This window comes from Botrytis cinerea, chromosome 10, assembly GCF_000143535.2.
Source record: "Botrytis cinerea B05.10 chromosome 10, complete sequence".
NCBI classification, from domain to species: domain Eukaryota; kingdom Fungi; phylum Ascomycota; class Leotiomycetes; order Helotiales; family Sclerotiniaceae; genus Botrytis; species Botrytis cinerea.
The window spans coordinates 1,814,780-1,836,835 of NC_037319.1; the positions used below are offsets into that span (position 1 = coordinate 1,814,780).

The 22,056-nt window shown below is 40.3% G+C and overlaps 8 protein-coding genes across 9 annotated transcripts; all 8 read left to right on the top strand.

The window, feature by feature from the left end:
* The first annotated feature begins 83 nt into the window (after positions 1-83).
* On the top strand, positions 84-2,352 carry BCIN_10g04740 (hypothetical protein). Its single transcript, XM_024695644.1, has one exon. The coding sequence runs from the start codon at positions 1,490-1,492 to the stop codon at positions 1,799-1,801; it is 312 nt and encodes a 103-aa protein (XP_024551438.1). The 5' UTR covers positions 84-1,489; the 3' UTR covers positions 1,802-2,352.
* Positions 2,353-3,981: 1,629 nt separating this feature from the next.
* On the top strand, positions 3,982-5,523 carry BCIN_10g04750 (hypothetical protein). Its single transcript, XM_024695645.1, has 3 exons — positions 3,982-4,828; positions 4,884-5,279; positions 5,338-5,523. Exons 1-3 carry the CDS (start codon positions 4,026-4,028, stop codon positions 5,465-5,467), a joined length of 1,329 nt encoding a protein of 442 aa, XP_024551439.1. The 5' UTR covers positions 3,982-4,025; the 3' UTR covers positions 5,468-5,523.
* A 1,672-nt stretch (positions 5,524-7,195) lies between these two features.
* BCIN_10g04760 (hypothetical protein) lies at positions 7,196-8,579 on the top strand. The gene is made up of 2 exons (XM_001557332.2): positions 7,196-8,132; positions 8,192-8,579. The coding sequence occupies exons 1-2, from the start codon at positions 7,345-7,347 to the stop codon at positions 8,556-8,558; spliced, it is 1,155 nt and encodes a 384-aa protein (XP_001557382.1). The 5' UTR covers positions 7,196-7,344; the 3' UTR covers positions 8,559-8,579.
* A 782-nt stretch (positions 8,580-9,361) lies between these two features.
* Positions 9,362-11,437, top strand: BCIN_10g04770 (hypothetical protein). Its single transcript, XM_001557331.2, has 4 exons — positions 9,362-9,820; positions 9,877-10,628; positions 10,683-11,057; positions 11,107-11,437. The coding sequence occupies exons 1-4, from the start codon at positions 9,455-9,457 to the stop codon at positions 11,267-11,269; spliced, it is 1,656 nt and encodes a 551-aa protein (XP_001557381.1). The 5' UTR covers positions 9,362-9,454; the 3' UTR covers positions 11,270-11,437.
* A 653-nt stretch (positions 11,438-12,090) lies between these two features.
* Positions 12,091-12,836, top strand: BCIN_10g04780 (hypothetical protein). The gene is made up of 3 exons (XM_001557330.2): positions 12,091-12,187; positions 12,239-12,513; positions 12,574-12,836. Exons 1-3 carry the CDS (start codon positions 12,167-12,169, stop codon positions 12,758-12,760), a joined length of 483 nt encoding a protein of 160 aa, XP_001557380.1. The 5' UTR covers positions 12,091-12,166; the 3' UTR covers positions 12,761-12,836.
* Positions 12,837-13,753: 917 nt separating this feature from the next.
* Positions 13,754-16,076, top strand: BCIN_10g04790 (hypothetical protein). Its single transcript, XM_024695646.1, has 4 exons — positions 13,754-14,775; positions 14,835-15,310; positions 15,383-15,754; positions 15,805-16,076. Exons 1-4 carry the CDS (start codon positions 13,870-13,872, stop codon positions 15,875-15,877), a joined length of 1,827 nt encoding a protein of 608 aa, XP_024551440.1. The 5' UTR covers positions 13,754-13,869; the 3' UTR covers positions 15,878-16,076.
* A 1,338-nt stretch (positions 16,077-17,414) lies between these two features.
* On the top strand, positions 17,415-19,166 carry BCIN_10g04800 (hypothetical protein). 2 transcript variants are annotated; one of them, XM_024695647.1, is made up of 2 exons: positions 17,415-17,935; positions 18,018-19,166. In XM_024695647.1, exon 2 carries the CDS (start codon positions 18,081-18,083, stop codon positions 18,837-18,839), a length of 759 nt encoding a protein of 252 aa, XP_024551441.1. In that variant the 5' UTR covers positions 17,415-17,935; positions 18,018-18,080; the 3' UTR covers positions 18,840-19,166. The 2 variants fall into 2 exon arrangements, with proteins under 2 accessions (XP_024551441.1, XP_001557378.1); XM_001557328.2 differs by having other exon boundaries at positions 17,415-19,166.
* A 181-nt stretch (positions 19,167-19,347) lies between these two features.
* On the top strand, positions 19,348-22,044 carry BCIN_10g04810 (hypothetical protein). The gene is made up of 2 exons (XM_001557326.2): positions 19,348-21,463; positions 21,515-22,044. Exons 1-2 carry the CDS (start codon positions 20,373-20,375, stop codon positions 21,918-21,920), a joined length of 1,497 nt encoding a protein of 498 aa, XP_001557376.1. The 5' UTR covers positions 19,348-20,372; the 3' UTR covers positions 21,921-22,044.
* Positions 22,045-22,056: the final 12 nt, after the last annotated feature.

The window sequence follows — 22,056 nt, forward strand, 5'->3', positions numbered from 1 at the left end:
GCTTGTGGTTACGAGAGTTTGTGCAAACTGCTTGATAGGTCTGTCCTAACAAATTTCCCTTCCATAAAAGTATCTCTTCCTCTGTGCAGTCCGCAGTGCACACACAGCCCACAACTTTATCCTAAAATTTAACCACTTTAACACTCAGCCAGTATCATAATGAGGTCTCCTAATAAGTTCAAATCGACATGTTCTATGCCATCGAGATGTAAAATATGGCAATTAATTCACTCTTCACACACCTCACTTCTCAACTCGGCATAAAATTTCTCCGCAAATTTTCGTTTGTCCCAAGATATCTCGTCTCGTCTGCTCTGTTTATTCTGCTCGCAACCCACGAAACCTTTCGACAACACCGAAACCGGCCGGGAGTGTACTATCTCTTGTATATATTTATCAAATCCGCGGATTGATCTTTGCGACTTCAGTCTTGGTGGCATAATCTCTCAATTTCACTTTCTCTTGTTGTCGCTTTCACGAATCGCACCACAACAAATTGTTTATCGATGTCTTTGGCTCAATCGATGTACAAAGACTGACGACACTCTTCAATACTGCGCCTTTGATTTGTTTCTCGATTGAAACCGTGCTTTAGTCTCTACAGATCTGGGGTTGTTGGCAGATTTGCTTCATATCATCTTACAACATTTCTATAATCAGGAGAGCAAGCAGTCTTTAAATTTTCCAAATAAAATCACGTTTGGAACATCATAAGATGGAAGAGAAATATTTCTTCTCCGCATTGAAGGTATCGCTTAAATTTCCATCCCATCATGAACCTCTGAAAGTTGCCAGTAGCAAATTCTACAAGCTTCAGGAGAATATAGCAGTACAAAAACAAACTATCAACGAAAGCACAATATTATTCGATTCAAAATCTTAAGGCTTGGCATGAAGGTGCTCGCGAAATGGTAGGTCTTCAGTTGAACTGGCAAGAAAGATGGAAGAAGCTATGGACAGCTTATTCATATCAAGCTAAGGAGCCCAAGGCTTTTAAGTAGGCTGATACACTTGAGGGGATTTCAAATCAATTTGTTGCACTCAAGAGCACCATATCAGCTCGATATCAAATCATCAGACGGAAAGATAAACTTATTGAGGAAATGGGCCTTACTATAGCAAACAAAGACTTGTTGCTTTCAAGTGCGGATCCCAATGCCCTACCAATTTATGCGGACATCAAGGTAGCTAATCTTAGCGGGCTCGTGTATGGAAAGTATAAAGTCTTTTCAGGTAGGGCATTCAGTAAACCATACTATTGCTTCAAATAATGTTCCGCAGATATCGTTTCTTTTTTCGTGTCAACAACGTGCAAGTGGAAATAATGGGAAGGACGATCAACTATTGTGTCATCAGTTTCTTCATTAGCCAGCTAATTCGCTTTTCTGGGAAGTACGATCATGTCAAAGCTGCATATTAGCAACTGATGATCACGGAGTCACTCAAGAATTCGGTGTACGAGATAGGACTGAAGGTTCGAGCTCGCGAGATGGAGAACGCTATCGCTACCAGAACTAGTTTTGCTCCTAGGGAGAAATTCACAAGCCCTGGAAACCACGCTGCACATGCTGCAGATGCATTCGCAGATGCTCAGATGGTTCTCGAAACTGACTCTAAGACTGAAATTGGGCGTGTGATTTCGGGCAAGCGGGAGCAATTCAAGCTTACATGCCTTGTAGCGCCAGAAACAGTCATTAAATTTGCGAGTGTGTGGAATGACTTGTATTTTATCAAATTCATACAGCTCTTAAATCTCTATCAAGACTTGAAGATGTGGCATCATGAGGGGATCGGAATTTGAGAATTTGCCACCAGGAGATACGTTATTACACGCCTCATCAACAGACAACAGAGTATATTCTTTGGAAAAACTTCCCAATGCGGAAGTATTTGATATAGACGAAACAGCATTCAAGAAATTCGACGAGCTATATAATGTCTCTAGAGAGCTTAGAGATAAGTGCAGGAAGCTTCGTCGTGAAAACCCCAAGGAGCTTAGAAGAAATATCTCGTGGGACTAACGCGCTTCGCCGAGAGATTTCACATTCGTCTTTTTCCATTACCCGAAGAGGTTTGAGGGTAAGTTTAAAATGATCACAGATACTTATGGCATGTTAAAAACCTCGCATTGTAGGATATTATTAAAGCTGGCTGACATTCAAAAAGGTGATCAGTCTTGTTAACTAGTGATTTCAGTTCATCATGTGCATTTTCAACTTCTTGCTGTTCAACATTCAGTGAAAATTTTGTCTTTCACTTACGATACTCTGTTCAATGGCCGCCTAGAATAACGAGATGACTTGAGTCTTATTTGAAAAAGGGTCAAGCAAAATTGAGAGGAACATGGTAGCATTCGAGCGTCAATGCAATACTTCAGATAAAAGTACATAATCTAGCTCTTCGGTTCAATGTTTGTCTCACAAATTACAAAAGTCTCTGTCGAATGTAAAACTTTGACATTTTCCACATTATTTTCTTTATCCAACCTTGTTTAACCATCAGCATTTCTCCCAAACAAGAGTGGCCAATTTTGTGAATTTCTGATCACAGCTATAGGATGAAGGAACAATGGCATACCCATAACAGTGGGGGATCTTTCATTTTTGGGCTTGTGATAATTTTTCTCGAGACTAACCATACTCTGAGGGTGGCATCAAATCACCTACCTAGAACGAAGGTTAGCAGAAAAGGAGATGGAACTGGAGCGCTGTACAATATGTCACTCCCAGGAACTGATCTTATCACAAAGCAAATACAGAACTGATGCTGGGAGGCTCCAGAAGGTCATTAGTCTCATTGCGGAGAAATATTCAAAAACCGCAGAGAAGGAATTGGCTCTTTCCAGATCAAGATGTCATAATAGTGTCTATAAGTTCATTAGCTCTCTGCATGTTATATTTCGTTCACACAGTTTCACGAGATAGGATGCTAATGTCTCTCAAACAGGTAGGCGGAATGACTATGTATACGACGATAGAAGTATGAAGAAGACTAGTATATGGCATGGCTGAAGTGATGATATGCCATAAATTCATTATGAAATGGCTCAATATTTAGCAGTAGATTCTGGAAACTGTCTCGTAGAACTAATCACTTGAATTCATATAATCTTGAGCTGAGATATGACACAGCCCGATCTGAGTATACGAGGACATCCTAAGCTATAATTGAACTGCCCGAAATAAGTTGTTACCCATGGCCAATTGAACAGAGCATTTCTACCATGTTGAATTTTTCTTTCTATGTAAAGGTTGACCCAGACTGACTCTTGCTAATTCCTTCTCTTGATCCAGATTTCCAGTTCACGATGTATCAGTCTTTATTCTTTATCTTATCCCATTTTCTTCTTACCACTACCTGACAACCTTGCCTTTTTGCGAAACACACCATGATGAAAGACACGAACTTAGTGGCACTATGTTGGAAAGTGTCCACGTGTTATGCTGTTGGAAGTTCTGCCTTCAAATATATATATATACTGCGACCTATAAAATAGATGATTCAGCTTTATCAGTACATTATTACATGCTTCATCATAGATATTTGTTTGGATGTCTTGTTTATCTCTGTTCTTCACAATCCTTCATATGTACCTATGTCTCCACCTCGCAATATTGATAAATCTTTGTTACATTTGAAATTGACTTGTTCCCACCATATTCACTAATTGAAGAGAGTCACAAGGTTGTCAGCACCCGAGATTGCATTATTTAGTGAAATAAAGGGGTAATCTCGGGATCACATAACCTTGTATGACTTCAGCTGTATGCTCAGGAAACGGGAACTTCTAAAATAAACACCGAAAGAATCATACTCGAATGATCTTTACACTATTTTCACTTCCTTTCGTTTGAGACTACAATATAAACTTTGATTGCGATAATATGAACACAACTCCCTATCAATTCCTGAAACCTGCCTCTTTCACACTACCTCAAGTTTTTCTCCGATGCGGTGACAGCCTTACTTCTACACTACTCAGAACTTACTTCCAAATATATTCTATCTTTTGGGTAATTTTTAAGATGTCAGCTTCACAATCATCTTCCCGAAACAAAGAAGTCTCGGTCAATGACGACATTATCGATTTTAATGAGATCCCCGAAGCAGACCGAACAAATTTCCTGATAGATCTCACAAATGGTTTCTTCAACTTGAGTTTAATTCCTGAAGAAAAACAAGAAGAAGTCATTCGTAGGCTCGAGGTGGCGTTCAACAAGAAAGGGAGTACCGGGGATGCAGCAGACAAACACCCCAACACCATCAAACTCGAATTATATAGAGCAGAAATTACCACGAATACTATCCCCTTATCAATGAGCGAAGGGGCAGATAGGATAAGTTTTGTGGAACATCAAAGGCGCATAACGAAATTGACTCATCAGGATCACGACTTTACTTCCGAAAGAATCCCTGATCAGAAAAATCACCATGTTAAGGAGCCGATCAAGCCTAGTACCAAGCCTATCTTAGATAATTCGAAGGAAACAGAATTGGGGATCGCTCGCAAGGAGTTGAGAGAAGCGGAAATGATTATCCAGAAACAAGACACCAAGAATGCCCAGCTACTTGAATGGAAGAATCAGAACAGTCTGCTTGTTGAGAATATGGCGAAGGATTATGCAACATCACTCCAGTCAAAGAATATGGAGATTGCCAACCTCCGAAATTCTTCCATCACAGATCTCGCATCTCTCAAAAGAAAGTACGAGTCACTAATCGAAGTTGCAATCCACATACTTGGCCGCAAGAAAGAGCTTTCCAAGCCAGGCAATCTGAGAAATTCACCCCTGATCGAGGAAGGCAACTCTGCTGCTCACGGTGGAAGGTCAGTTTCTTTTATCAGTGCATAACCGATGTCAACTTACTAATCAATCTTATAGATGCCTAGCAGACTTGCAAAGAATGGAAATCAAGCCTATGGATGGCGATTCAGACTGGTTTGAAAATGCGTATAGCGTAACAGTCGAGGGTGCTCAAAGCTTCAAAGGAAGTTCCGCATTTCGAAAGCTCATTAATATGCGATTCGACCTGCGAAATCTCGAACACATTGATCTGCAAATTATCAGCGAATTTGAGACTACGTTCCAGAAAATAAAGACGCAAATCAACGAAAGTCTACCCGCAGAAGGCGAGACCGATGAAGATGATGCATGTATCATGGAAGTGCTACTATTGAAGGACCCAGTTGCAAAGGTATTGTTTCAGGAAGTTTGCAGCAAATGGGTCGCAGCAGTTGATAGAGATCAGACCACTCGCAAAGAGATCATGAAGGATCTGTGAGTAACGCTGATGCCCATCCTATTTTTCTGGTATGCTAATTAGACACAAAAACAGCAAAGCGATGTCTTTCGGACGCAAATCATACCTGTCTGGAAGAACAAACCGTTCTAGATGGAACAAAGGTAGCAGAATTATGGGAACTATCAGCGAGGGAGTGAAGAGTGCGATGGAGAAGATCCTCTAGGTCGGAGTCTAGTCAGTCACCTTGGTGTGGAAATAGCTGGCCTGTGATGAGAGACATTATTCATTTTCTGATAACTCACGACTGTATGAGGACAGTTTACACGATACACATGGTTCATATTGAGAAACAAATGAATAACTGTTTCTATGAAATCTTCTACTTACTTACACTTATGATTTGAAACTAAAAAGTGAAGAGAACTACGATGAATAGCAATATCGATATGCAGAGTTTTTTCAAACAATATGAATTATGAAGCTGGTTAGTATATACTACAAGAAAAGCTCAATCCGGATGTTCTCAAAGTAGGATTAGTCGTCACTCATTACGCAGACAATGATACGACCGCCATCGCTTGTGAGTAGAATCCCTCGAAAATCAGAACCTACAGTACTAGGGCACAGATAGTTGTCGCTCAATAAAATCACACCTAAAAGAGCCATTTTACTACTTTTATTTTATATAAAATTAACAACTTTGAATAAGTAACTTTATTTGAATTTTATTATATATATTATTTAGATATTGTAAAAGAGTAGAAGGTGGTAATGGTCACACAAGAAAAGCCTTCGCATAGAGCAAGTGGCTACACAGAGTAAAATGGGGTGAATCACTACATCGCGACAGCGAGGTGAGGGAGGCGGTAAGAGTTAGGCACTCAATTCTTCAAGAGACAACTTTGGGAGGTGGGAAATTCCATGATTCTTTTAGTCTATAGAAGAGAAGCTATAAATACTAAATACTGGTAGCACGTGACCCTGAAGTCACGTGTTTTCAATCTCACAATATTAATATTTAAAGAATCAAATTTTTGAAACTTTTTAAAATTATTTAAGTTGTTATTTATATTATTAAAAAATGAAATTATAAAACTTTAGGATTTTCGCTTATTTTATCAATAAATTTCAGTATTTTCAATAAAGTTTTTTTTGAAAATTTTAATTGCATATTCTATTATATATAAAGATAAATAAACTATTTGATTTTTTATATAATTGAATTGGTTTTTAATACAATTATTTAATTATATATATATATAGTAGAGTATATATGATTAAAACTATAAAACAAAAGTAGCAAAACGATTGTTTTAGGTGTGATTTTGATGAGCGACCATTATCTGTGCTCGGTGACTGTAGACTAGATTCTTCTCCATGATTAAAAGTTAATGATCATATATTTTCTCTCGCCCTTCAAATGTTAGAGGGGAACAAAAACCTAGCCTAATTATTTGTTTTCTACTCACCCTCTCACCGTACCTGAATATAACACGTGAATCTCGCTTATTCCCCCGCATGGATATGCCTGGACTTACGAACGGTATTTTCATGTTACATGTTTCTGGGTGTTAGATATACGACAGGAAAGGTCGGGAGTTTAAATTATGCTAGAAAGTGTGTTCGCAGCCATAGCAACGTATTACTTGTTTAGGAAGTTGATAGATATACGACTTTTCATGATAAACTAGCTAATGGACTGACAAAACATTTACCAATGATGTGGTGATGCCGATATAATACTGCATCAGATACTGTCTATATTCCTGTAATAGGATCAGCCTAGAAGTAGTTGAAGCTATCTATCTGACTTTATAAAGCTGTAGTTGCTACGGTATTTTGGAGTCGCTAGCGCTATCTTCAGTACAGTCAAATGACTACCTCAACATTTGACATTTCACTATACAATCTTCAAAAATTTACAAAACTGCGCAAATTTCTTTCTTTAATTGCTAATCATATTTTGAGAAACGAGTTTTCCATACCTGCAACAACAATCCTTCCTTTTCTAGATTTCTCGGTCTCTCATCGCAGAATCTTTTCATCAGATAAACAAATCCGAACTACAACTATGTACCGCTGTTGGTTAACAAATCAACAATGACGGACGAAAAGAACCCCGTTTCCGCCCCAAGATCCCGAAAGTCCCTGCGAGCATTACTACCGAATATATCCCAGCTTACCAGTCATGAAAGCATGGGTGGTATTCCCATGGTATTGGATACTTTGGTGCTTGAGGAAAGAGGAGACTATGATACGAGCGACGATACAGTCGACTGGAAAAACCTATACTTGAAGTCTAGACGCCAGAGTACGAGAACCCGATACCTGCATCAAGAAGAACGCGATAGACTTATCAGGGAAAAGTTGGCACTGCGTAGGGGTAACAAACTTCTTCAGTCCGCACTGTCCCAGTCCCGTTGCAACGCCTCGAAGGCGTTAGCTGAGCAAACTTCACTTTTCGATAAGACGTTAGGTGGTATAGAGCAGCGGATGTCTGAAGAGAACAGAGTGGCCCAACTTCTCACTAATCGCTTGGGTCATTTAGAATCCCAGTGCAAACAAATATCTCTGAGGGCATTGGCTTCTGATAAAGCCAAGGAACAAAGTAACAAGTTTGCCGAATTAGCACGTGCTCAATTAAAACGTTCGTCGGAACAATTGAGCGAAAAGGAACGTGTCATTACCAGTCTCGAGGAAGAAAAGAGGGAACTACAAAGCACTCTTCAAAATCGCAATGATGAGCTTGTTGACCTAGATCATGTGCTTGAAGTTTACAGCGAAGTAGTTGAAGGCATTTTGAACAGAAAAAGCGAATGGAGCAAGTCGCCTCATCGACGCGACAGTAAGATCATCGCTAAAGGCAACAAGGTTGCGCATGGAGGAACGTAAGTTAATCTATTTCTTATTCAATGAGTTGAAGATCTAAATACTAACAATTTGGAAGGTGCCTTGCAGATGCTTACCGAATCAAATCCACTTGCGACAACGACTTGGGATGGTATGAGGAATGTTACGGTACAACCCCCGATATTGTTTTGCAGTTCGAGACTAGCGGGGCGTTCAGAAGACTCATCAATATGCGATACGAAATATATCGTTATAAAAACAACGTCGGAGATATTGCTGATGTTTTTGAAGAGGATTTCCAAAAGTTGTTGGAGGAGATTTTGCACAAGGTCACTCGGGGAACTGATAATTCTATGCAAAGCATCCTCGTAGGAAATACGGATACGGAACCCAGACGAGCCTACTACGACCTCTGCATTCTATGGGAGGATGCAATGGAGGATGAAATAGTTGTAACTTATTAATGGGGGCAATAGAATGATTCAATATTAATTATAATTTAATGTACTCAACTTGATTCACATGATATATACTACGTGCATATTTTAGATTTCTTGAAGTTTTAGCTATGAAAAAGGTCCTTTCATTTGAATCTTGGCAGGTTCTTGAATGTTGATTTTATCTTATTGGTCAGAATCTCGAGTCATTCCCTGGAAGCAGCTTTCTTGGTCAAATTACATGATCAGGTTATGTGATCGGAGTTTTCATGAAACTACCTAAGTGAATTCAGCAAACACATGATGTAATTCTCACATTCTTGTAATCTATAGGTCACATTACTTTTAACTCACATGCTCGGAATTTAAGAGAGTGAATGCAGACTGTCAGAAACCAGGGATGTCGAAAAGTCAAAGAATAGATCATTAAGATTAGATTTTCACTATACCAAGTGGGCGCAGTATAATAATAATAAGATGCGCAAGTGGCTGGATTCTAGTCATACATGTCGAAAGTCCTAACAATTTAATTCTAGATGGCTTGATGTTGATTGTTATATTCTTTAACAACATGCTCTACACATCAGGTCTCCCGAGCAAATTATGGACTTTTTTCGAATAACTTAACTCAGGAAAAGTGTTGATTTCTTCCTAGAAGTCTATATAGATGTTTGGCAGACTGTATATTTCGAGTGAATTAAAACATGTTTTTAAATTAGCAGTAGTGAAACTTGTAACTTTCGCTTAGCTTGGTAACACAAAAGCGGCCACCCCAGTCTTCCAAAAAAACATATACGCAAGATTTCCACGACACGCTCTCCATATATTTTGATGTCTGACTACGAACGAGAAAATATGGTCGCAACCTTACAATAGTCAACCAAGTCACACAGTTTATTACTTCGAACTCTACATAGCCTAAAATGCCGCGTGTAGACCCCCCGACCAGCACCCAGCGCACGTCGCGGAATGACGTTCCGGACCCGCCCGTTAAACAGCCCCAAATCTCAGAGATCGATAAACTAAAACAAACCAATCTTAAATTAACCACGGAATGCAGATGGCTTCGAGTAACAATCAGGGAATTGGGTTTAATGATTGATATAGCTGAAGCTGAGAAAAAATTGGCCAAGACCAGGATCGGCATATTCGAAAAACTCGATGTCGAATCAGGAATAGTTTGCAGCGAGGCTCAGAGTAAAGCGAGAGGAATCTGGGCACCTCTTATTCGTGAAATCATTCAAAAGAAATACACTTTCGATAAAACAGGCTCAGAGAAAGATCGACAGGTAGTCTACACCCCCTTACTAAGAGTGATGAGAGAAAAAACTAACAGCCTCTCTAGGAATACGAATCTGCGATTGTATCATGGCAGATGACACACACCCGAAGAGATGATATTGAGATAATCATTTGCAACCAGGTACTCGGAGATCGAGCGGCAAAGATCGGTGAACAATTAGAAGTCACAGTAGATTTATTGCGTGATATCTACTCTAAGCATTCCGAGATTATAACTGCGCAAGAAAGTAAGTTGAAGACACAAGCTAGCGCCATTTCAAGCTTGCAGGAAAGTGAAAAGAGCCAAATCATCTCGATTGCTGAAATGAAAATTAAGCATGAGAAAGAGGTGAAGGGGCACATTGAGGTAATCGCAAGCTTGAAAGAAAAGGAGAAGTCTTCAATGATTGAGATGACTAGAAAGTATGAGGCAAAGTTGAAGGAACAAAAAGCTGTTGTCGCCAACTTCGAACAGAAAGCTAGGACCTCGGCAGCTGCAGTCAAAAAGACTTATGAGAAGAAGTTGACAGAACAGAGCATCACTATTACCAATTTCGAAGAGAACGAAAAATCTTTGGCTGCCCAGAAGAGGATTGAATACGAGCAGAAACTGGAGAAGCAAAAAAACACAATCACCAAACTCGAAGAGGAAAAGCTAGCTTCAGCTGCTGAGATGAAGAGATTGTGTCGGGAACTAGCTGCTCATCGTGAAGTTTCTGTCAGCATTCTGAACCGAAAGAGAGAGCTGACGAAACCGCATGAGATTCGTGATGACTACACTATTGAAACAGGAAATATCGCAGCACATGGGGGAACGTAAGTGAATCTTATACTCATTACTCATGGTCTCACTTGCTAATATTTATGTAGTTGTCTGGCCGACGTTTTTCGAATCAAATCCAACGGTGATATCAATGAGCAAGCATGGTTCCAAGAGACATATGGTGTATCTATAGACACGGCGGATAGATATGCAGAAAGTGCAGCGTTTGTAAAGCTTATAAATATGCGATATGAGTTGTACAGATGCAGCGCGGAAAACCGGGATGTTGATCCCGAGTTTGAAGAGGGATTTCAGAAACTACTAACTGGAAGTTTGGAGAAAAACACAAAAGCAACCCCGGAGTCGATTGATAAGTTTCTGTTGGAGAGTAAGTATGGAAGAGAAACTTTCCAGAAACTATGTAGTATCTGGGATATCACAAGAGTTTACCAAAGAAAACAGTTCCGAGAGAGCAGAGATCCGTAAGTACTTTCATAACTGTACATCCATTAGTTTACTAATTCATTACAGAAAAAAGAAGTCTATTTTCGGGGGAAGCTTTAAAAGCGTCAAGTCTACTGCTTCGGTTTGGACGGGAGAAACTCAGAAGAGAAGCAAACTCGATAAAATCGAGGAATATGGCAAGGATATGCTCTCCTCTGCGAAAGATGCCATGCCCTGGACTAAACATTAAGATCAAATAACAGGCGCCGATGGAGATCTTAATAATGGGGCATAGATTTACGAACCACTAGTTCTACACTCTTTTGTGCTATCTGTTCTGCTACTATCAAAATGACCATCTAACAGAGGGGTCATTTCATAATGTGTCTCATAATGTGTCTACACATTTCTGTCTCCACCACTTTATTTCTGGAACTTATTGATCAATCAAATACTTCAACTACTTTTGAATCTGAATTCACTCATTTATAATATGATCCAAATGAAACGACGCCATAATTAGACCTATGTGCTCAATACAATATCTTTTCTATGTAGTATGATCATTATGAATGGATTTTTACTTGGAAGTCTGCCACTTTGTGTAAATCAACGAATTAGATAACGTGGTTTGTCACCGAGTGTAGTTTAATTCGTGTTCCGCAGGAAATCGATGGTGGCATGCAACCTTAGGCTCACTACCCCGCTCCTAGCTAGCATGGCCAGAAAGTGGGGCAGTTAAATTTCAGGCTGATGAGATTCGGTGCTTAGGAGTAGCCAACAACAATGTTCGAATCACTCAAGAGCTCTAACAGCTCACCACCAGCACACCGTGTAGGAATTGTGCGAGTCGCGTTGAGCTGTATGCAAAAGCAAATATCAGAACTCTTACAAAGTTTACACTTTTTCATATCAAACTAACTCGGTTAAAAATATTAGATCATGCATTCTTACCCAAAGCTAGGCGCTGGGATAATGATCATAGATGCTCCAGTGAAGCTATTCCTACATAAATAGTTTGAAATCTCTCAAATTAATCGCATCCCCTTTCTTTTCATATCTCACACCTTTGAAAGCTTTCCATGACAAGAAGCCAGTCTTCTACTCCTCGTTTACAGCTTGCAAGAAGTATCAAAAACACTTCACCATGGATGTCTCACTTGCCAGTGTGTGTATTGAATATACAAGATACTCCTAACATGCTAATTCTTCGTGTAAGATTGATCCTTTGACTGATGGAAAATATCACTTGGTTTCTCGACTTTCAGAGGGACAAGCAGTTTCATATTTGGGTGTGGTTGATGGAAAAGTCGCTATAACTCATGATACGCCTACGGTTTGGTATTTCGCATACCAAAGTGATCGAGGAAGTTACCGAATCTGGCAAGACGGCACAGAAAACGTCCTGGATTCTACCCAAAACCCACATAGCTTCGCGATCGTCGATAAGCATCATGGTAAAGACTGGCAACAATGGGCCGCAAGATTGCAGATGTAAGTGATACCGGCTATTCATTGCTCATCTGATATGATCTTAGCTTAAACTGTGATAAGTGATGGCACGCGCCAACCAGGCGATCATCGACGACTCGGCGGATTCACTTTGACTCCCTTGAAATTTCCTCGGTATGCACTTAGTGTGACTGGTAGTGGCAATGGAAGTTTGGTAAGGGTTTCGCCAGCCATACCGGGTGGTGAAAATATTCACCCAACACAGCTCTGGTTTGCGAAACATGCTTGATCTTGTCATGGCGTAGTCATGGTATGACCAGAAGTGTAACCTTGTCTAATCACATGTTAATATTAGCTGGTTTTCATTATCTTTATGATATTATACAATCTGATTACTTCATATATAGTAATTTAGACTTTGTCTTTGATGCACGAGAAGGATGACTTTGTGACATCTGCCACCTTTCGCTCTTTTATGTTGGAAAGATAGGGCACGTACATTCTAAGTGTATATATATGCACCTTCAACTTTGTAATTAGAACGTAGCTTAGTAGAATAATCTACATAGTCGATATTACATGCATTTCACTGGCTTATTCCCTTTATTGTAAACATAGAATTCGATTTCTCCAAGTTTGTCTTGCCATAGAAGATATGTCCTGAGGTTTGGGGCTGAACATCAAAATGTTTTGTCTAGATTATTCCGCTATCATTGTCGTTCCTGAGACATACAGCCAGAACTAAAAATGGGTTCCATTCAAGATGATCATTAAATCACACACAATGCTTAAACGAATCTCAAGGGACAATCTTCAAGTGAAAGGTTCTTCAGGGAGTTCGGATGATATTGCTCGGGTTTTAGTTTGTTTCACCAATAAGTGTAGCTTTGAGACTTTACTTTCGTCTTGCTTCAAACAAGATTCATTCTTCAAAACATATGTCTACTGTATAAGATTGGTGAATAACGAAGATCAATAATTAACTAGCCTGGATTGACTGGTGCCAAAGGAAGATTCACAATTAGAAGGAGAGAAATCTAATATATGTAATAACACTATTAACACATCTTTACAAGCACAACTTTTATCACATCTCAAGAAATTGCCATCAATACTTGACATGTCAATTTTTATATATCTACATTGAACACTTTATGTGAATGAACATTGTTTATATTAAAACTGTTGTGCACAAGAAAACTACGCACGTCCTCGGCTAACTGAGGAGCTGTATTAATTTCAAGTGCAGTAGGGGAACAACATTTAGGAGATGGTTATTTCTGAAATATCAATCAAGTTCTTAACAACATCTTTTGATAATCCAATCTTCTGTCATTTTCGATATCATCAACAACTCGAACACCATTTTTGTCCCATAAATATTTTGACAGACTCAAAATGAACAAACGACACAACCAGAATGGCAACCAGAAAAAATCTGGCAATGCTAACAAAGACGATGCGAAATTAGCTCACACACTGGAGAGACCTGCTAACGAGATAACCGTCAAAGACAATCCAATAGATTTAATCCAGAGACTACAAGCTTGTTTCCAGAGTCAAGAAACGGATTCAAATGCAATGCGAAGCGAAATACAACACCTCAAGGATACACTCAAGGATACACTTGAGCAATCGCAGGCCGACATTTCCGGATTAAGCCTTGTCATTAAAACTCTTGAGTCAAGCTTACAGAACTTGCGAGAGGAGCTACAGACCAAAGCTCAAGCTATGACAGAGCTTGAGAATCAACATGGAGATGAGGTCTTAGAATATGAGACCGGGATCAAGGCCTCGAAAAAAGAAACAGAGAAGCTACAAGCAAAAGTGAAGGAGCTCAACTCTGTCATCCAAGCTGCGGGTATTACTACAGAAGTACTGAAACTAGAATTTGAAAAAGAACGATCGGCCTGTCGAACTGAGGTGGAAAGCATAAAAGCAAAGATACTCGAACTGCAGCAAAAGAACATGTCCAAAGATATTGAAGCAAAATCAGAGCCTGCAAATATCGACAAGTCTATCCCTAGTGCTTCTAAAGACAAAGTGGATGCCGATTGTGAAAACTGTGTACTGCAATCAGTTCAAATAAATAACATGAAGGTGGATCTAGCCGTTCTATCTCGATCACTCTACCAAAACAGTATTGGTATTCTAAGCGGGGCTCAATATATGACACATAACAGCGGTATAGCGACGGTCGAGCCGACATTTACTCCAATGCAGATTGAAAGAAAAGAAGATTGGCTAAGTTCTCTGCACCAGATGGTGGAAGGCAGGATATCAAGTCAAAACAATGGTTCACCGGTGAGTCTTCCAATAGATTGAAAGAATGCAATAGACTAAATACTGATGTCGCTTTATAGGACTACACAATTTATGTCAAAAGGTGGCAGAGTTCATATTCATACCTGGAAACCCTCGAAATCTCCCAAGTCCTTTTCTGCCAATGCGCGATGCTGAACAGCTTCCTATCGAAGGAACGCGCAGATGCCACCAATCTCAGAAACGCGTTATCGGCACAGAAGATAGAAACAATAAACTGTCAGGAAAAATTAATAGCATCCCATAGCAAGGTGATAGATGGCTTGAAAGAAGAAGCCAAAATTAAGCGCACGGAAGAGGAAATTAAGCAAAAAAAGCTTAGAGATACCCAACAGGAAGCTATTGACTCTCTGAAGACGAGTTACGAAGCTCGACTCATAGAACTCGAGAAGGAACATTCTCCGTATCGTGATATTGCTGAACGTATCCTGGCTCGCGAGTTTGAGTGGTGTAAGCCCCCTAGAGAACGCAACGAGGAGATCATATATCAGGGAAATCTTGCTGCACATGGGGGAAAGTAAGTGATTTTTTTGTTTATGTTGTAGCATTAGCCATATGGGAATGTCGACTGATAATTCTGTGTACGTAGCTGCCGCGCTGTATTGAGACGGACAGAATTAAGTCCAAGTGATGAAGATGAGGAATGGTTCAAACATTGGTACGGTGTTAGCCTTAAAACCTTCGCCGAGCACAAAGATTCTCCAAAAATGCAAAAGCTTCTTGACATGCGATATGAAATGAAAAAGTTCAAGACTGTTCAGCTATCCGATACAGCTTTTGACAGGTATTTTCAAGCTATCCTGTGCGTAGAAATAGAGGAATGTGAATCACCGACGTCATCTCAAAGTCATATCGATGAACAGAAGGATATAGAAATTATCTTAGATTCTGTGTTCTCGTCAATGTGTTCTGAGTACAATGAAGCTGCAGAAAACGAGAAGAGGCGCCGGAAATCGGATTGGTAAGTCAAAAGCTCATTATATTCACACGCTTAATGCTAATAATTTGTAGGAAACTCGGACATACCGGTCAGAACATGGGGGATTCGATCGTGGAAAATTCATCGAACAAGTTGTCAGGGTGAAAGAATAAATTACAATTACAAATAGAGTATAATCCGCAGTCTTCGTTATCAATCTCCTTTCAAGTGCATTTCATGAGAGAAGATGGTGTATTCTACTTGCGAGAGAGGGGTTTAAACAGAAGAATTTCCAAATCAAAAAGTAGAAGGAGCTTTGCGGACTCTCAAGCTCGACCATTCAATCTGATATGTTGAGACGTCATCTCCCCTGGTTTAGTATAGATCACCTAGGATTCGGGAAGCAATACGAATCATCAGAAGACTGGTGGTGTTGTGGAAAAAAGTTTGGACTGTCAAATTAACCTCTTAAAGCGGGCGATGTATATATACCACGGAGATGATGTAAGCGACTATCTGGGGGAAGCTTAAGTGGTAGATGAAATACTCCGATCTTTCTAGCCCTAACCCTAAGATGGCAAGTCAGAAGTCCTAATCCAACAATCACCTTTGACACTGACATGTATGTGTTTATGTATGGACAAGAGCTCTGGAGATAAACAGGGAAATTCAAACATTCATTGGTTCAGAGAACAATATCCACTATTCATATTAACAACTCTCAGAAAATCCCTATAATGACAAGAATCCGTCGTTGACGAAGTGAATACTTCATCACTGGAGTAAAATCTTTAGTACTCTCATTATGTATTAAATAAATTGTTTCGAACAGACCAACCTCATTAGTTTTAGTTTTATATTTCACAAAGCTTATTTCAATTAATAGGATTTTGATGAATTGCTTGAATTTGAAAACCTAATTCTAAGTTTCAATTTAAAACAATTACTTCCAAATCAAAAAGTTTACCTATATTAAATTCAATTAATAATTAATAAAAATTAATATATAAATTAAAGCTGTACAATATTTCTATTCATATAATATAATCGTAAAACCTATAATTGCAAAATAAACTGAAAGTAATATAGATGATTTATTTCTCATTCCCCTTTAAACTTTCAATTAAAATCTTCTACTCACTCTTTAGCTTTTTGATGTCCTTTTAATTCTTACGCATACACTCTTTTATTCACCTTTTCTATAACTCGAATATTCAAAGATCCTGAAATCTCTAAAGCTTTTTAGGGCTCTTATTTCTTTTTTTTTAAAAAAAAAGAAATTCAATAATAAACGGAATACAAAAAGTGCTGATTTAACTTATTATTAATAAAATGAGTATTTCATTAATCATAAATTAAATATCAATATTATAATATTCAAGATAGAACTCTGCATAGGGGTTTATATTGAGTTTCTTTTCGTCTAAAATATTAACTTTATTACCACAGGGTAAAGAACAAATACGCAGTTGAGGCCAAGAGGATTTCAAAAGCATTAAGAGAACTTCGGACTGAACGAAATTGCAAGACATGATAGCAACTAGTGTATTTATGAATTTTTTTTTTTTTTCGAAGTTTGATTGGCATGCTGAAGTCTGACAGCTAAATGAGACATCAATCCATATCCAAGTTCGTAGTCCAAACTGACGAGGAAAGAACAAACAACGTTTATCATATTAGTCATTCATACACATTCTATCTTGTCTGAGACAACACCTCATTTTCCCTTAAAAAGCAGTCTATTTGAGTATTACTTATTATTCTTCTGACAGTCCCAATCAATTATCTATTCTTCGTTGCCTTCATATTACCCTCTTTTATCGACAGACCTGTGGCTTTCAAGATAACTGCGTTCTCCTCTCAAACCTCCTTGGACTTCGACATTGCAAGTATTGTGGGGGATACATAAGGCAAGATCATGATATCGAGTATGAAAGCAATGTCATGATGACTTGAGTATATTCGCGTCTGATACTCTTCGAAGTTATCAGAATGTTTATGGATAGCTTTTACATTGGAAACTATATCATCTGATATTGCTGTCCGAACTATGATTCTCAAGTTAACCTACAAAGATTAAAGCTCAGCCAGACATAACTTGATTGATTCACTCAGGTTCACTTTTGGCCCAATCATCCCAATAAATCTTTTGCGCCTCTCGCATTTGGCCACTCCTGGTATAAATATCAATTCACCTTTTTGAAGCCGCGTCAAATTCAATACGTGAGTTTTTCATCTTCACGACACCCGAGTCGCGTCAAGTCTACCGGTTTGCTGCATCAAAGCCTCTGACATGTATTTTCAGCAAATTTGATACAAGCAATCGCTCTACCAACCAACGACACGTCTACCTCCATCTATTCTCAGCATGAACAACCCTGGCCAGTTACCCCATGGACCTTGTATAGGTTGCAGCACAGTGACAGATCGACTTGTGGCATCAGATAGGATCTTCCACATTATCCACAACCAAAAGTTGCGCGATAAAGAACAGAAGTTGCGCGAAAGCGAGAAGAAGGTCCGCGAGTTAGAAGCCCAAGTCGAAGCCTTGATGAAAGAAGCAAACCTCATGAAGCCCTTCCTCAAAATAGGTGCCCAGATACGAACTCATAAAGTGTCAACGGAAAAGATGAAGATGGATTCGATGCCACAGATCAAGATCGCAGGATCTGGGGAGGAACTACTTAACATTGGCAACGCCATCGCTGATGCGCTTCTATACCAAGATATTGCTGGGAAGTACAAGCGGACCGATGTCGAAGTTTATAAACGCATGTACGCTGGTTTTCATCCCGATTTCGTTCTCGCCAGCAAGCACTGCACTCGTTTCCTCGACATACTTAGTTGGCGTCGTACTATGGCTTTCTTTTACGAACAGACGTACTATGAAAAAGAAAAGTTTCAATACACGATCTTTGCGCGCCAGAGCCTGAAGATGAAGGACAAGCTGAAGAGATGGTCTGGAGAGGAGTTTGAAAGATACTTCAGATCTGACGAAGATGGAGAAAGCGCATACCAAGACATGAAAGACGAATACGAGCTTGAGTTGGAGAAGTATCGCGATTTTGTTAGGGGGAATGGAAAGAAAGGTCTCGGAGGATTTGTCGCGAAGCTTTGGTCAAAGTGAGGTAATCTGGGGAAATCGATGGGGTCTGGGGGACATGGAAATAGACATAGAGCTAGAAAAGAAGCGATCTGAGACGAAAACTGTATCAAATCATTGGGTAATGAGTAACAAGCATAGTGGCGGAACTTGAGAGGAGGTTATGTATTCCTTGAACGAAAATGAAAAGCTTGTCGCCTTTTTGTCATGTAGTATGTCAACTGACTGACAAATAAGAATCTGTTGACTCTCGAAATGAGATTGTGGTGGCCAAATCTCTGGGCGATATTGACCTCATCGCTTGGTCAGAGGGCTAGAAGGAAATTCAACATCTACCACCACTCTTAGACATTTACTTGGCCTTCTCGAATGTCATTCTTCTTAGTGTGTTCTAGCTCGTGAGATAACAGATTAGAATGCTAATTTGGAAACTCTAACTTTCTGCTCAAGAGCAAAGCGTCAATGCGTACCGTGTCGTTGGTATCTATCTATCTTGAGGTTATTGTTCGAGATCATTTTCTATCTCTCAATTGATGCATGCCAATTCTATCCTAACAAGCCTAATGATGTTTGGGGAACCAACGAATCCATAATTTCGCCGAAATTTTTCAAACTCTCTCCAGCCAAGCAAGTAGGTAAATCTCTTGGCCCTGGCGAGTCCGGGCCACGTTCATGTTCAACAGAGAGCCGCATGCGTGGCACCGGTATCGCCGTGGAGAATGTGGAGGCCAATGAGATCACACATTTCCGTAGAGGCCAATCCGAAGACAAGATTTTGGATCTACTCAAGCTTATTGAAATTCGTTCATTTGAAATTTAAATGCCATGTTTGTGTTGATGATGGGAGTAAAAGTGGAATCAGACTTTTCGCCAAGCGGCTAAAGTAACGCGGGGCACCACGGGGTGCGGGGGAAATTCGCGGAAATGTAAGACTTGGCCAATAGCACAGCCCCAAATATGGATAGAGTTTTTCTATCACAAGTATGTTCGATGGACTCATGGTTGGTACTCCAGACAAGGGGTGTATTGACGCGAATTCCTTGGTGTTTGCCGTGCGGCGAGTCCTTCTAGACTCTAGAGACATTCATAACCCACTCTTGGGCTAGTCGCCCAATCACGACAACGTGTATTGGGAAAACCCCCTTTCGCGTGTTCATTTCGCTCTAAGGATAAGGGCATGTCTTGGATGTGTAACTGAAATTGGTGTAGTCAGATAATAGCACACGCTATGGATGTAGGGATGCTTCCTGGAAACTCTTGATCAGCTAGTGCGGGCATGAAGTGTGGGTGTATGTGAACAGGAGGGCCAAGGACCATTTCACCGAAAATTTCAATGTTGGGGATATTGTGGACATTGGGGATATCTCCAAATGGTGATAAATAGGAAACAGAATATCCTCTTTTTTGGAGGACCAGACAGTTCGACAAGTCTCATCTGACTGATACTTCCTGCTTTCTTCTCTTTCATCATCCAATCTATCTTTCTGTATCAAATTCAAATACAATTACTTTTATCGATTCTCCAACCCTATCATCAAACTAGCGCGCGACGTCATCATGTTTGGAAAGAAAACAGAACCCGAAGTTCAAGATGTCTTGGAACAGCGTCGTCCTTCCAATGCCGAAGCAATGGACAACCGATCGGTTGGTAATACCGGCTTGACTGGCGCTGCATCCTTAACTGTCAGACAATCTATTTACCCCATCACCCTTGTCACCATCCTGTTTTTTCTCTGGGGTTTCGCCTACGGATTACTCGATGTCTTGAACGCCAAGTTCCAGACCGCGCTCAACATTACTGCTGCCAAGGCCGGCGGATTGCAAGGTGCATACTTCGGTGCTTACTTCATCGGTCCCCTCACATATTCGGGATGGATAGTGCGAAGATTCGGATACAGATGGACATTCATTGTCGGTCTCTGCATCTACGGTGTAGGAGCCCTGATGTTCTGGCCTTCCGCAGTCTACAGATCCTTCCCCGGTTTCTGCGGAAGTTTGTTCATTGTCGGTTCCGGACTCAGCACGCTCGAAACCTCTGCAAATCCATTCATCGCCACCTGCGGACCTCCTCGTCTTTCCGAGTTCCGCCTGGAACTCTCCCAAGCGTTCCAGGCTGTCGGTTCAGTTGTCGCCCCTCTCTTGGCTTCCAGAGTCTTTTTCAAAGAAGGCGAAGGTGAAGATTTATCTAAAGTTCAATGGACTTATCTCGGTATTGCCGCTTTCGTCTTCCTCCTCGCTGTTGTATTCTTCTTCAGCAAACTCCCAGAAATCACAGATGCGGATATGGCACTCCAAAGCGAACAATCCGCCGGTCTCACTGGATTCGAAGAGAAACCCATGCGCAGACAATACAAGCTATTCTTCGGCGTTGCAGCTCAATTCTGTTATGTCGGTGCTCAAGTAGGTGTTGCAGCCAACTTCATCAAGTATGCCGAGGAGAGTGCTTCACTTTCTTCCGCAGCTGCCACCGATAGATTTGCTATTGCTCAAGGTCTTTTTGCAATTGGTAGATTTGCGGCCGCTGGTATGATGATGCTTGTCAAGCCCCGTTACGTACTCATGATATTCATGACTGCAATTATGATTTTCATCTCTATTGCTATTGGTGTTAAGGGCGAAGCCGGTGTTGCTATGTTATCTATTGTTCTGTAAGTTCCCCGATTCTCTCCCATCCTAAAATCAGCAACTAACATAAACAGCTTCTTCGAATCCTGTATCTTCCCCACAATTTTCACCCTCGCTATTCGTGGTCTTGGTCGCCACACCAAGAGAGGTTCTTCGTGGATTGTGGCCGCCGTCTCAGGTGGTGCTCTCTTCCCGGCTCTCACTGGTCTTCTTGCCGATAAGAAGGGCTATCACATTGCCATGATCGTTCCACTGATCGGTTTCTTCGTCGCTTTTGCATTCCCCATCTACCTCAACACTGTATGCGCAAAGGAACTCGATGGATTCAGTGCTACCAAGATCGGATACGAAGGAGCTGATTTGTCTGCTGAAAAGAGGGAGGACAGTATGATTTGGGAGGAGAAGGGTACAACCGGTGCCGACGCTCATCATTTGGAACTAGAGGAATCCGAGAGCAGGAGGAGACATAATGCTTTGTAGATGGAATGAGAAATGAATAATAGAATTTTGGGATTATCGCTGGATATTACTAGAAATAGAGGATAGAAATATTAGAACGGCTCGAGTATTATGAATCACAATTAGAGAACTTTACTTTTGTACACTTGTTCAGATT

Excerpts from the sequence above, each read along its gene's own strand:
- BCIN_10g04740 (XM_024695644.1), top strand. The coding sequence starts at position 1,490 with ATGGAGAACGCTATCGCTACCAGAACTAGTTTTGCTCCTAGGGAGAAA.
- BCIN_10g04790 (XM_024695646.1), top strand. The coding sequence starts at position 13,870 with ATGAACAAACGACACAACCAGAATGGCAACCAGAAAAAATCTGGCAAT. Across the intron at positions 14,776-14,834 it reads GTCAAAACAATGGTTCACCG|GACTACACAATTTATGTCAA; the intron begins GTGAGTCTTCCA and ends GTCGCTTTATAG. Across the intron at positions 15,755-15,804 it reads AGGCGCCGGAAATCGGATTG|GAAACTCGGACATACCGGTC; the intron begins GTAAGTCAAAAG and ends AATAATTTGTAG.
- BCIN_10g04810 (XM_001557326.2), top strand. The coding sequence starts at position 20,373 with ATGTTTGGAAAGAAAACAGAACCCGAAGTTCAAGATGTCTTGGAACAG. Across the intron at positions 21,464-21,514 it reads GCTATGTTATCTATTGTTCT|CTTCTTCGAATCCTGTATCT; the intron begins GTAAGTTCCCCG and ends TAACATAAACAG.
- BCIN_10g04770 (XM_001557331.2), top strand. The coding sequence starts at position 9,455 with ATGCCGCGTGTAGACCCCCCGACCAGCACCCAGCGCACGTCGCGGAAT. Across the intron at positions 9,821-9,876 it reads GCTCAGAGAAAGATCGACAG|GAATACGAATCTGCGATTGT; the intron begins GTAGTCTACACC and ends CAGCCTCTCTAG. Across the intron at positions 10,629-10,682 it reads ATCGCAGCACATGGGGGAAC|TTGTCTGGCCGACGTTTTTC; the intron begins GTAAGTGAATCT and ends ATATTTATGTAG.
- BCIN_10g04800 (XM_001557328.2), top strand. The coding sequence starts at position 18,081 with ATGAACAACCCTGGCCAGTTACCCCATGGACCTTGTATAGGTTGCAGC.
- BCIN_10g04760 (XM_001557332.2), top strand. The coding sequence starts at position 7,345 with ATGACGGACGAAAAGAACCCCGTTTCCGCCCCAAGATCCCGAAAGTCC. Across the intron at positions 8,133-8,191 it reads AAGGTTGCGCATGGAGGAAC|GTGCCTTGCAGATGCTTACC; the intron begins GTAAGTTAATCT and ends ACAATTTGGAAG.
- BCIN_10g04780 (XM_001557330.2), top strand. The coding sequence starts at position 12,167 with ATGGATGTCTCACTTGCCAGT. Across the intron at positions 12,188-12,238 it reads TGGATGTCTCACTTGCCAGT|ATTGATCCTTTGACTGATGG; the intron begins GTGTGTATTGAA and ends TCTTCGTGTAAG. Across the intron at positions 12,514-12,573 it reads TGGGCCGCAAGATTGCAGAT|TGATGGCACGCGCCAACCAG; the intron begins GTAAGTGATACC and ends AACTGTGATAAG.
- BCIN_10g04750 (XM_024695645.1), top strand. The coding sequence starts at position 4,026 with ATGTCAGCTTCACAATCATCTTCCCGAAACAAAGAAGTCTCGGTCAAT. Across the intron at positions 4,829-4,883 it reads TCTGCTGCTCACGGTGGAAG|ATGCCTAGCAGACTTGCAAA; the intron begins GTCAGTTTCTTT and ends TCAATCTTATAG. Across the intron at positions 5,280-5,337 it reads AAAGAGATCATGAAGGATCT|CAAAGCGATGTCTTTCGGAC; the intron begins GTGAGTAACGCT and ends ACACAAAAACAG.